This window comes from Acomys russatus, chromosome 24 (genome assembly GCF_903995435.1).
Source record: "Acomys russatus chromosome 24, mAcoRus1.1, whole genome shotgun sequence".
NCBI classification, from domain to species: Eukaryota; Metazoa; Chordata; class Mammalia; order Rodentia; family Muridae; genus Acomys; species Acomys russatus.
In genome coordinates, this window is record NC_067160.1 from 23,575,130 (window position 1) to 23,588,127 (window position 12,998).

Genomic DNA, 12,998 nt, shown 5'->3' on the forward strand with positions numbered 1-12,998 from the left:
GGGAGTTATTGCGGGAGAAATCCACATATCTCCTAGACAGCCTTGGCCTTCACTGACTTGCAGTCTTTCTGTTTCCAATATCTCATGGGATTTGCTACATGTTCCTTTGTGTTTTGGCATCTGAATCTCTTCTTTTATAAAAACACCAGTTATTGCACCACTCTGGGCTCATTTTGGCTTGGTGATATCTATAGAGGCCATATTATGAAATAAGGTCACATTTACAGATATTGTGAATTAGAACGTAAACATATACTTTGAGATGTACACATTATAATTATCATATGGAGAGGTGTAAGCGAAACCCAGCAATGTGGGGGAAGGTTTGAGACAGAGTTCTTCTGTTTAGGCCTGGCTGTCCTGAAACTTGCTCTGTAGATGAGGATGGCCTCAAATATCAAAGATTCACCTGCCTCTGCCTCCTAGGTGCTGGAATTAAATTTTTGCACCACCACCGCCCAGAAATACCTAGTTTTTAAAACTACTATAACTATGAATAACATAAATAAAACATACTTGCCTTTAAAAGGAGTTTGCCCTAAAGCTCAAACCTGAGGTCTGTGGCACATCCTATTAGGTTCTCCATAGGCTGGTCCATGCCTTCCCACCGCTGTCCTCCACTGCTGTTTGCTATGGGTTTTACTTTTCTACATAGCAGTTTATAATTGCTCAACATGTAACATCTTATTTTGATCTTCTTCGACTTCAGTAATTCGGTCGCCCACCCTGCAATATCCCTAACTTTCAATCTGCTCATGCCCCTGCATAATTCACTTGTAACTTGTATTAAAGTTTCAACATAGATTCTGTCTTTTCCTGAGTCTTCTATGAAGTTCCCTATTCCTCGCCCTGCCCCCCAGCACCACTACCACTTACAGAGTCTGAACGAAGAGGAGCTTAAAAAAAAAAAAAAAAAAAAAGAACAACTCCCATTCTCCTCCAAGCCATGACATCAGAAATGTCAAATATCAATGTGGAAAGGAAAGAGCTCCAGTCATAGTGTCACTCCTTGAGAGAAGTTTCAAGATGCTATGTACATTCTAATTCATACTTAGGATACATTAAGCAATGGTCCCCCTTGTAAGGGGTTGTATATAAAGCCTGCCACCCCAGCGTTGAGCAATTTCATACAATGCCTCTATCTTTGTAAACAAAATGTTTTGTTGCTTTTGCTGTTTACTTTCCATAATCTTCTATGAGGAAAGTCCATGGTATTTTTGAATTTAGGAGGATCTGCTTAAATCCAAAGTTTCAATTTTAGATAATTGAAGTAGCCTATGAGTGCACAGGAACCTAACTGGAAGGAAGCTGGAAAACATAGAACATGTCCATATTTTCAGATCTTGACAGCCAAAATAAGGTTTTAAGTTTCACTTGGTGCAAGATGGAGAGAAAGGCACATTGGGTTCCATGACAGCCTGAGAGATGATCCACCCTTTTCAACTGAGATGTCACACAAGAACTTTCTAGATTGAGTACAATGACTATAGTGTTCTGTCTAAGTTGCTCTTTCCATGTGACAAATAAAGATAATAAGCTAAACATTTATCCTATTCGAATTATGAAGGTAGTGTGCTTGTATATTAGCATGTCTTGGGTTCTAAGAATTTTTAATACTGTAAAAATAATAAATCACTTTTCTCTATGCTTAACTTGTCCTTGTGCTTAGGTTCTCATTTTTCACAATAGTTGGAGATAACTTTCCACTTCTTCCATATATTTGTTAATTCAAATTGACTGTGCTCTAGCTAAATGATCAGATTAGACTCTAGTTTTCCAAAGCTGTTTAAATCAGTTTAGCTATTATATAACCAGCTTTGACTATTTTAGCTAAATTTCTATGTAATTCTTAATAGTTACGTCATATGAATTTGGTGATAACTTTTTAAGATTATTATAACTCAGGGATAATAGCCTGTTGAATGAGGAAGCAAGGTGTGAGATATAACAATAGAAATGAAATTGAATATTTAAAATCTTTGAGAGTATATATATGTGTGTGTGTGTTTGTGTGTATATATATATACAAGATAAATCAGTATACATAAAATTTACAAATATTAAAAATATCAAGAGGGGATCATTTGAGATTTAGAGGAATCTAGTTAATATACCTGGTAAACTATTTCCTATATTGAGCCATTGTGTATACACAGATATAAAGAGTGCAATATTGTCACTCACATGTTCCTTCAAAGAGCTCACTATATGAAGCATCATATAGTAAAAAACTCTTTAGTTTGAATTTTGGCTTTTTAAACTTGTTTTTAGAAACCACAAAATCATGAGTTAACATTAGACAAAACTCAAGTGTAGCACTAATATTATCAGATAAATTAAAACTATGGCTTTTACTTCTTTTAGTATACCTGATGCTTTATTAAGCGGAATATATTTTAGTATTCACATGCCCTTGGTTGATAGCAACCTTTTAACAGCTCCAAATAATAATCTGAAGAACTCTGAAGCATTCCCTACCCATGTGTGATCCAGAAAACTTTGAATGAAGCACTTATTTGTCCCAGAATGTGAAATACTATCATCCAATTTGATCACTTCCTCTTGGTGAGGAGGCCCGGCAGCACACAGAGGAAGGGGAAGCAGGCTGTCCTGATGAGAACTGATACGCTGTGGTCAGTCGTATGGTAGGGGGCAAGGTTCCCTTCTGTCAGAGGTCTAGGGGAGGGGAATAGGGAGGAAGAAGGAGGGAGTGTGGGAATGAGAAGATACAAGTGAGGGGATAACAATCAGGATGTTATCTGAATAAATTATAATAAATTAAAATTTAAAAGAAAAACAGAAATATCATCATCTAAGGAAAAGGCTCTTTGAGTGGATGTTAGTCTTAGTTGCTTTTGCTCATATTGAAAACAAAGTAAAGGGAGGAAAATCATGTTTAAATTAGTGTGGATAAATCAAGTGCAACTATAGGCCCATGTATATTTCTTCTATTCTTTACAGCCACTACTTTGCTATGCTTGAGAACTGTACAGTTACTAAAATAAACTGATTTTTATGTGTTTCTTAAAAGCATTCATATACTTTGTTTTAATGATTACTCAGTGTCTCATAAATAGTTGCATTAAATTTTGGTGAAAATTGTATTTATCAAGAAATGTCATTGGTGTTTTCCTAAACTGAGGACACCACCAAATAAGCATTATATAGATCCACTTTAATGTGTGTCTTCTTTTCGTTCATACTTCAAACTTTAAAGACTTCTTCCTGTATGTCTTGTTGTGTCGTTGCCTTAATAATTTTATAGGTCTGACAGAATTTATAATGTCATTCTTATGCGTGTTTGCCTCTCTTTCCCATACCCAGGTTCTTTCTTTGGGAGCAGACGTTTTGCCAGAATATAAGCTGCAGACACCGCGCATCAACAAATTCACAATCTTGCACTACAGCCCTTTCAAAGCAGTCTGGGATTGGCTCATTTTATTATTGGTCATTTATACTGCTATATTCACCCCATACTCTGCAGCCTTTCTCCTCAATGACAGAGAGGAACAGAAAAGGCGAGAATGTGGCTATTCTTGTAGCCCTTTGAATGTGGTAGACTTGATTGTGGATATCATGTTTATTATAGACATTCTAATAAACTTCAGAACAACGTATGTAAATCAGAATGAAGAAGTGGTAAGTGATCCTGCTAAAATAGCAATACACTACTTCAAAGGATGGTTCCTGATTGACATGGTGGCAGCCATCCCATTTGACTTGCTGATTTTTGGATCAGGTTCTGATGAGGTAAGAGTCGCTGAAGAATTTTATTTTCTAAAAGATTGCAATTGTAAATAGAAATCTGCTTGAACTGAAAGAAAAAGTGGTTGCTTCAAAAGTCCCCACAGCTCAAAGATGAAATTCATTTCTACCTGGAAATGCTATAAAATGAAATGAAGCTATTTTTCTGTTGTGAATAATTGAAACCCCTTCTATATTTACTAAGAGATGCAAAAACTCTCTCCGTGCTGTAGTCAACAACATAAATGTTTAAACAAGTACGCTAGTCAAAGCCACAGTGAAGAGCAGAGGTAGAATGAGTCCGTGTATCCTGACTACCTAACTGCTCTCTCTACACCTGTACAAGTCTAGACCCAAAACCCAGGGAAAGTTTCAAAGGGGGATCATCTACATGGCATGGGGCATGTCTGTGGGGCATTGCTCTAAATATATTGGTAGATGCAGGAAGACCCAGCCCAAAGTATGTGGCACTGTTCCCTGGTTTTACAGGTTTGTCCAGGTATTTAAAAAAAAAAAAAAAAAAGATTCTTCATTTGTTACTGTGCATTTTTAAAAATGTAAAATTTCTTTAATATATGTATTTCAGAAATCACTACTTCAACAAGACTCCCCTGACTAAACTAAAGCAAAAGAAAGTTTAAGAGATTCACATCAGTAATATGGTGAAATAGTCTAAGGAGAAAAGGAATGAAAAAGAAAAGTAAAGAACTTGAAGGTTGTAGAGTGGGGAAATATATGGAAAGATTATTGAATACGTAAATATTTGGTTTTGTACATGCAAATTACCAGCAGACACTAAAGAAGTATTTAGGAAATGGAAACTTTATTGTGGAGACTCCTCTAGGTATCATAACGTCTACTGACCTCATTGTACTAGGAAGTAAAATTAAAATCTAATACATTGTTTACCGTAAATGTTTCGAAGTAAACTTAGATACAAAAGATATTTCAACTGGTACCATGCCTAGAAAGTCAAGTTATTATTTCAGTTTTGTAAAGGTCACTAACTGGCTTCCTTGGTTCTATGGTTTACATCATTCCTACTCAATAGTAATACAGTACGCCTCGTTCATCAGCAAATGTTGGCTCAGTAGCCTCCAAAGCAGCAAATACTCTTTTACATTGAGAAGTCAATCAGGTACTTAAGTTTCTGCTCTCCATGAGCTTAAATGTCATAGAAGAGTAAATGCTGAGATGGAACAAATTAGGTGGAAACAAAAAATGTGTAGTTGGCTAATAAAGAATGGGAGTCTAGGTAAGACCAGTAAGGAATGACCATTCTAGTTGAGACATGCAAGAAGTTTCCAGCCATGTAAGATTGCAGTGCAAAACTTTTCAAACAAAAGCAAACAGTTGTAGCCTTTTCTCAATTAACTATCAGGTTTGGAATATTAGAAGAACAGAAAAAAATGCCTGTGACAAAAAAGGCTGAATCTAAGTCAGAAAAGAGATGCTAAGAAATGAGGACTAAATCACAAAGAGACATGCGTTATGTTTATTGTGGTTTCAGTGAGACTCTGGAATGGAGCTGGCTTTGATTGGCATTTTTAAAGATTGTGTAGACTGTTCTCAGTGTTCTGGACAGTGAGGTAAGAGTGAGGGAACCAGAGTAAAGCCTGGACTATGATCCATGATGGAAAACACCATGGATACATGACACAGTGGAGATGTAGAAAAATAAGTAAACTTGTGGTATATTTTGAATGTCATCTACCAAAAATTCTTGCTTAATTAAATGTCTGTAGAAAATAAAAGGAAAATCAGAACTATGGGTGATTCAAAACATTTTTGTAGTTTACTTGTTGAATAATTCAAGTGGGAGGAAGGATGGGGGAGAGGGGGGCTTTTATAAGTAACTTGCTTTTTTTTTTTTTTCTTGCATAAAGGGCAATGTCTTTATCCAGGTGGTAAACTCATGGGGATAAAAAGGTGTATTGTGAGAGAGAGAAAAAATGAGATGTTTTGGCCTTCATAAGTGTGAGATAGCTGTAAGTCATACAAGTACAGATGGCTGAAAGGGAAATCAGGCACCATACGAGCAACTAGAAAAAAAACACGTAGCCATAAGAAAGAAGACAGCTTTTAAATTAAAAATTAGATATAACCATTGGTAACGGTGGTATGAATCAGTGCTTTCACATCAGAATCATTCATTAATTTCTGTGTGGATCTTTTAAAACCATCTAGAGACCAGACATAGCTACACATGCCTATAATCTGAATATATGGGAGGAGAAGTTGGCAATCTTGGGCTACAAAGAAAAAAAAAACCACTACCTCAATAAAGACACCAATACAAAGAAATAGACATGCATATACATACACACATACACTCATAAATACATACATACACATGTACATAGGTACCTGAAACACTTGGTAGGGAGGAAAGCTTTGAAACTCAGGGTTTTTTTTTGTTTGTTTGTTTTAATTGTGCTGTTTAAAAAAATGTGGTGGCCGCATCTGGAATACAAACATTCAGGCTTTCTTCATTAGTGGATGAACATCTTTAGAAACTACATGCAGATATATATAAGCAAATAAACGAGGATCTCATTTTCTACTGATTAAAAGTTTAGAACAATATCTTGCTGAACTATTTGAATGATTTCTTCTTCTATGTCAGCATCTTATATATTAGCATCATCAGTTAGGTTAGAGAAAATATTTTTCTCAATGTCAATAAGATATCAAATTTCCCTTCAGCTGAATGTTAAACTACTATAATACCTCAATTTTATTTATAGCCAACTCAAAACGACATTTTTGTAACTATACCATTTTATGTATAAAACATATACATTAACCATAGTAGCATAATATGACAATATGGTTTTACTAAAGAAGACACCATTGCCCATATTTTTCAAGCTAGCATTAATTTTTCCTATAACTAAATGTGATTAGTAATAACCAGAGAATCTCCTTTACTGTTGCAAACATGTTGAACAAAGTAAATGCTGGTTATTACTGGATTTGCTCCTGCTAATATCTTACCGACATGGGTATCATCTAGAAAGACAATAATCCCACAGCTACTTATTTTGGCTTCATCAACTGTGACACTTCTGTGATTTGCTTCCATATCATTGGTACTAACATGCAATATCATTCCCTTTGTCTCCAGAAAGTCAACTTTGATTATCTGCTGCATGTTTCCTTATATTTGGTTTATCCATGGCAAGTTTTCAAGCCATTAACATTTAGAATCTAGAAGCCTCTGATTAGTAACAGAGATCATTATTTCCTTCCTCCCCTAAGAATAAAATTTTAGTTTTCAGTTACTTGTTTTGTTGACTTCTGATTCATGCCTTAGTGATTTTTTTTAATGAATTCTGAATGCATGCAAGAAATCCTTTGGAATCAAGATAATTAGGGCTTTCTGCAGCAAAATCCCAATAGTAAAGTGGAATTTCTGCACACAAAAAAATGTTTCACTCATCTATGTCTGACAGATGACAGATTAAAGATACAGAAAATGTTAGTAGCCTTCTATATAAATTCTGATTATCTTGTGATCTTTATGATATATATCATTAATTTACTAGACATTATTATGCACATGAGATATTCATATTCCACTCGGTCACAACTTGAAAATATGCATACATATGCATGTCAACTGTAGCATAACTATCTCTCTCATAAGATGGTCTTTGTAAATTTTATTGAAATTTCTCTTGGCTTCCACTTGAAGCTTTGATTTGGCCCCTCAGCTCTGTGTCATGTTAAGTGACATAAATACCAGATGTCCAATTGAAAAAAAAATGTTTTTTTGTAAAGCTGATAGTTTATATATCATTTGCCTATGAGTGACTACCAAAATGATAGAGATCATATAAAATGCAAACTTTTCTTGGTAAAAATTCAAATTTCGGTTAAAAGGTATGCCATTCATACTTCTCTTTATGATGTTTTATTCGTCTTTTAAAACTTATGATCATTTGATGACCAGTTTCCATGTTGCTGCAATGAAAGAGAAAGGAATGTAGCATTACAGTATCAAAGAATGCTAACTATAAAGCAAATGAGTCTACCAATTATTAAGATTGCTCAATACTGAAAGGAATTCCCCAGCAAGATTGTAGAAGCATTTCTTTGGCACACATAGTTGGTAGAAAGAATTGTGAAGTTTGGCATGAATAAAGAAATAAGCTAGGTAATTCCCCAGGGCCCTTCATATATTCAAATATAGATTGCTGACTGTACTAATAAACATATCCTCATAAATCTTGAAAAAGTATTAGACAAGCTAAAAAAAAAAAAAACTAGAAGTTAGGCAGTGTTATCACTGAATTGCATTGTTTAAATAATTCATTAAAAGGTATGGCATAAGTATACATTTGAGTGGGAATTACCTGGACTAAATTTTAAGGCAAAAAATAAATGAATGTGGAATCATGAAATTATACTTGCAAGTGTTGCCATCTCCCAGTTATACCTATTTTTTTCCTTGGGAAGTAAGATAGAATGGCACATTACCCTGAAAGTTTCAATGATATCTGACTCCATACTCCTGATAAAACCAAAAAGAACATCTTTATGTTTTGTCGTTTATAAAAAAATAAGTGTTGTAATTTACCCAACGGCTAACTTTCACTAAGAGAATATAAACTAAGTTTGCTAAGTATACTAAACATTTTTTAGTATAAGATTCTTATATTCACAAAATAAAGTGGATTTTAAATTTGTGACATTTTTTTGTAGTGGTAAGGCTTTCTCAATTTAACTTTGAAGATTTATTCTTGAGTAGAAGGTTGTTAATCTCCATGAAAATTACCTAATTTCGCTCCTTCACAAAGGTTTCCAACATTGAAAGAAGATATTAACTGTAATGTTGCTTAATGTTCATCAAATAAAATTAATGTACTTTCTTGGTGTGGTGGTACACATTTTTAATCCTAGCACTCAGGGAGGCAGAGGGAGGTGAATTGCTGGAATTCAAGACCAGTCTGGTCTACAGGCGAGTCCAGAACAGCCAAGGCTACACAGAGAAACCCTTTCTCAAAAACCTTAAAAAAAAAAAGAAGCTACTGTAATCTTTTTTAGTCTGGTCTGTGACACAACACATTGTGAAAAGTATAGTTGTATGTTTAATCAAAAATACATTTATTTAATGAGGGAACTTAACTTCCACCAATATCAGAAGGCATTTAGAATCTTCAATAAATAATAGATATCTTTTAAACGGCACCATAGTTGAATTATTCTTACTGTTCACGAGGTATAAATAATTGTGTTTGTAGGGGAAAGTCTTCAAAACAAAAAGGACTAAAAAGGGTATTTAAAATGAAAATCTTGTATAAGTAAAGGTTTTTTACTATGACAACCTAAAAAATTTTCAATCTTTGAATCTTAATAAGTAAGCTGAGTTCTATATTGCACAGGTACTATAAGATGAATTTTGATATTCAAGAATTATTTTTGTCTTCCTTAAGCAAGATGAGCAAAGCACCTTTCTTCAACTACCCACTTCTTATCTATTTTCTTAACATATTTATAAAAATAATCACAGTTGAGGATCTGTTGGTTTCACATTCTTTTAAAAAAAAAATCTTGGCAAGAGAGATTGGAAATGTCCCACCCTATTCTCTCAGAAATTTGGCGCCATCAGTTGTCTTCTCTCTCTAATCTCAAGCAAGATAGTGTGCAGTATATACCAGGGAGATTAGCAAAAAGACCCAGGGTGAGTTGGCAGCATTTGCCAAAAGAAATAAGGCCCAACAGTGGTACACTGTCAAACAGGCTTATGTTGTTATGCTTGGGTAGGTGTTACAGAGTTGGGAATGACTGTTGCAGTCATTGGTCACCCAACTCCTCTTACCCATGAATGGGAGAGTCACAGCTGCTTCGTCATCTCTACTCCTCTGGCTCTGCTTCATTTTCCTTCACTCCTCCTCTACCTCCTCTCCTGGTCTTCCTTCTCTTTTACCTCCTTCCATCCCTCCCTTCTTTCATTACCTCTGAAATTATAATGTTGGTATCAAAGGCATGTGCCACCATGCCTGACCACACAACACTTCTTAAACTTTTCACAAAACATATGGCATTTGTGGAAGCATGTAAATTGTACTGGTTTATATTCTTAGGAAAACTTAGAATCACACATGTTTTATTTTCATTGTTAAGTACTATAGGAGAAATTTTAGAGGGTTTCAGGTGGTAACATACAAGAGTTTAAAGCATGCACCGCTGATTTTTACAGTTTTCCCTTTTTTGTTTATTTGTTTGGTTGGTTGGTTGGCTGCTTGGTTGCTTGGGTTTTCGGCACAAGGTTTCTCTGTGTATCCCTGGCTGTCCTGGAACTTGCTCTTTAGAATAGGCTGGCTTAGATATCATGGAGATCTGCCTGTTCGCTTCTGCCTCCCTAGTGCTGGGATTAAAGGTGTGTGCCACCACCACTGGCTATTATTTTCATTTTTGTGACATCAGTTTTGCTCTACCGCTTTACCACCTGTTATGAAAACTATCCATGTATTACAAAGACTTTTACTTCATTTAACCTACTTCCTGGTAAATCTGCATTATATTTCAATTATTTTGAAGCATTTTATTCTAAAGCCAAATAAGACTTTTAGTGTTTGCTCAATAAACTTTAAACAGCTCTGGTTCTGAAACCTAAGTAAATAGGAAACTTTATTCAGGAAAGAAATAAACTCAACAGTCTGAACTGTGCAAAAGTGGTGAGACTTTGAACAGAAGAGACTCCTGCTGTGAGAGCCTAGATGAACCCCTTGTCTGTCAAAGACCCGCCATTTTCTGAAGGAGCTTTATGATTCATGTTGCAAGGCCTCCTTCTGAGATTCCAGGTGTGGTGTGTTTGGAAACTGAGGAAGCACCATCAACACATTGTGTAGCATGAAGTTCCTACTAGTAGAAACAGAAACGTAAGGAGACACATAAATAAAAACATGAATAGATACCATTTACAGGATATTGCCTACAACCCTGTAGGCATTGTATTCTTATTTACAGAGTAACTGAAGCTTGAGATTAAAAGCATAACCTGTCCAAAGTGGCATATACTAGGAGCAAGCAGAACTTAGTCCTTAGTCTGTCTGTTTGAAAGTCCTTGCACATAACCACTAAAGTAAAATACTGATGATACAAATAAGGATATCTAGTTTACTTCTAGTGAACCATGTAATGCTATCTTAAATTCTAGAATTTACTGAAGGAGCATATGCCTTTAAATTTATTTGAGAGAAGAACTGTTTTCTGCATTGCACTGTGAAAATTAATAACTTACCATTAGCACAACCAAGACAAACAAGATTATAATCTAGTTATGAAAAATCCATCCAAGCTGTGTAAACTCCTCCTACTTTTGTCTTAAAGAAAATAATTCAAAGGAGAATAATTATTCTCCTTTCCTTGTGACTGCTAGAGTACAGCAAAGAGAAAAACAGAACTACTATGACTTTTCCATAAAAAGTTTTCCTGGATACTTAGTAATATTTTTTCACTAAATCAATATTTGTAGCAATACCATGATAGTTACTCTGTGTGCTATTTCTTCAATTAAAACATTAGCATTCTTAACACATGTGGATGTACTTTGCAAAATAAACCCCACAATGAAGAGATAAAATGACTCAATAATTGATTGGTAAACACCATGTAACTATGGAATAATTATATGTTCTGTGAATTATATAGTACTTATACTTGACATTATTTAGGAAACATAAGAAATGAACTTGTAATTTGTACTTATCAGATTTCAATTCCTAACAACCAGTGAAATATCCTATTATTATGTAAAAGTATCCTATCATTAAATACCTGGTCAGTAACAATCATGTAATTAGTTAAGACATATCATACTCCAAAATGCAATTATGATATCATCAAGATACCAAGAAACAATTTATGAATTTGATACACTCAGGAAGGAAAAAGGAAAATCTCATTTAAATATAGATTATAATTCATGCATGCACTTATCCAAAAAGGATTCTCACAGTTACAAGAAAAGGCTTGACTGCCTGCCTTATATTGTTAGGTGTTTTTCAGCTTCAGCTTAGGCTGGTCTACGAGGTCTTTTCGAGTCTTCCTTTCTTGTGATCTTTTCTACAAGCTATGTCACCAAATACCCAATACCATGCAGCAGCTAATATCTCATTCTTACTCTGTCTCCCCTAAAGAAATAGCAGACCATGTTTCTCATCATTAAAGGAGGCCTCTTGTCTATAAATAACTGTCTATCTTGGATAACGAGTACTTCCCTACACCATGGCAATTGTGGTGTGTGGTCCTCAGTAGACACACAATCCATCTCCTGGGCATTGGTTGAGGAAAGAACATGTTAGATGTCCGTATTTTATGGTCATTTTGGTAGATCTTAGGAAGGTAAATTCTCTTTCTGTGGTTCTTGTCTGCCAAGACACTGGATCAAAGTAGATTTAATACTCTTAGGATGAAGAACTAATCTGCCTACTTTATTCAAACCTGGGCTTGTTCTTCCATTTTCTGTTAACAATTCTGCCTTACTTGAACATACTTTGAATTGCTTACAACTGTTTCTGACCATACATGTTTATTTTCGCAGACAACAACATTAATTGGTCTTTTGAAGACTGCACGTCTCCTCCGTCTTGTGCGCGTAGCCAGGAAACTGGATCGATACTCAGAATATGGCGCTGCAGTTCTAATGCTTTTAATGTGCATATTTGCCCTGATTGCCCACTGGCTGGCTTGCATCTGGTATGCGATTGGGAATGTAGAGAGGCCCTATCTGACTGACAAAATTGGATGGTTGGATTCCTTAGGACAACAAATTGGGAAACGTTACAATGACAGTGACTCGAGTTCTGGACCGTCCATTAAAGACAAATACGTCACGGCACTTTACTTTACCTTCAGCAGTTTAACCAGTGTAGGATTTGGGAATGTGTCTCCTAACACCAATTCGGAGAAAATCTTTTCCATTTGTGTCATGTTGATTGGCTGTAAGTAGATTTCTCTTTTGCTATCTGTTAGGATAAAATAATAGCACAAAAATGGTATTTCTGAAACACAGAGAATAAAGTAAAATTGTAGAAACTGTAGAGCTGGGGGATTATACATGTCGATACTATATTTCTAAAGTTTGATTTTTGTCTGTGAAGTGAAGAAACAAAAATTATTATCATATTCTTCTCTTAGAACTAGCTTCAATATCAATATAAAATAAAATCATTACTTGGTGATGCCAGGCCTAGTTCAAGGGACTCCCAAAGTTGTCTGAACCTAAGTATCCTCCTCACGTCCTT

The 12,998-nt window shown here is 35.2% G+C and overlaps 1 protein-coding gene across 4 annotated transcripts in view; it reads left to right on the forward strand.

The window, feature by feature from the left end:
• Kcnh7 (potassium voltage-gated channel subfamily H member 7) overlaps positions 1-12,998 on the forward strand; it is a 450,850-nt gene that overhangs the window by 369,863 nt on the left and 67,989 nt on the right. For all 4 annotated transcript variants that reach the window (XM_051167119.1, XM_051167116.1, XM_051167117.1 and 1 more), the window contains 2 exons: positions 3,325-3,750; positions 12,296-12,695. In XM_051167119.1, coding sequence (XP_051023076.1) covers positions 3,325-3,750; positions 12,296-12,695 — 826 coding nt within the window. The remainder of the gene's footprint in view (positions 1-3,324; positions 3,751-12,295; positions 12,696-12,998) is intronic.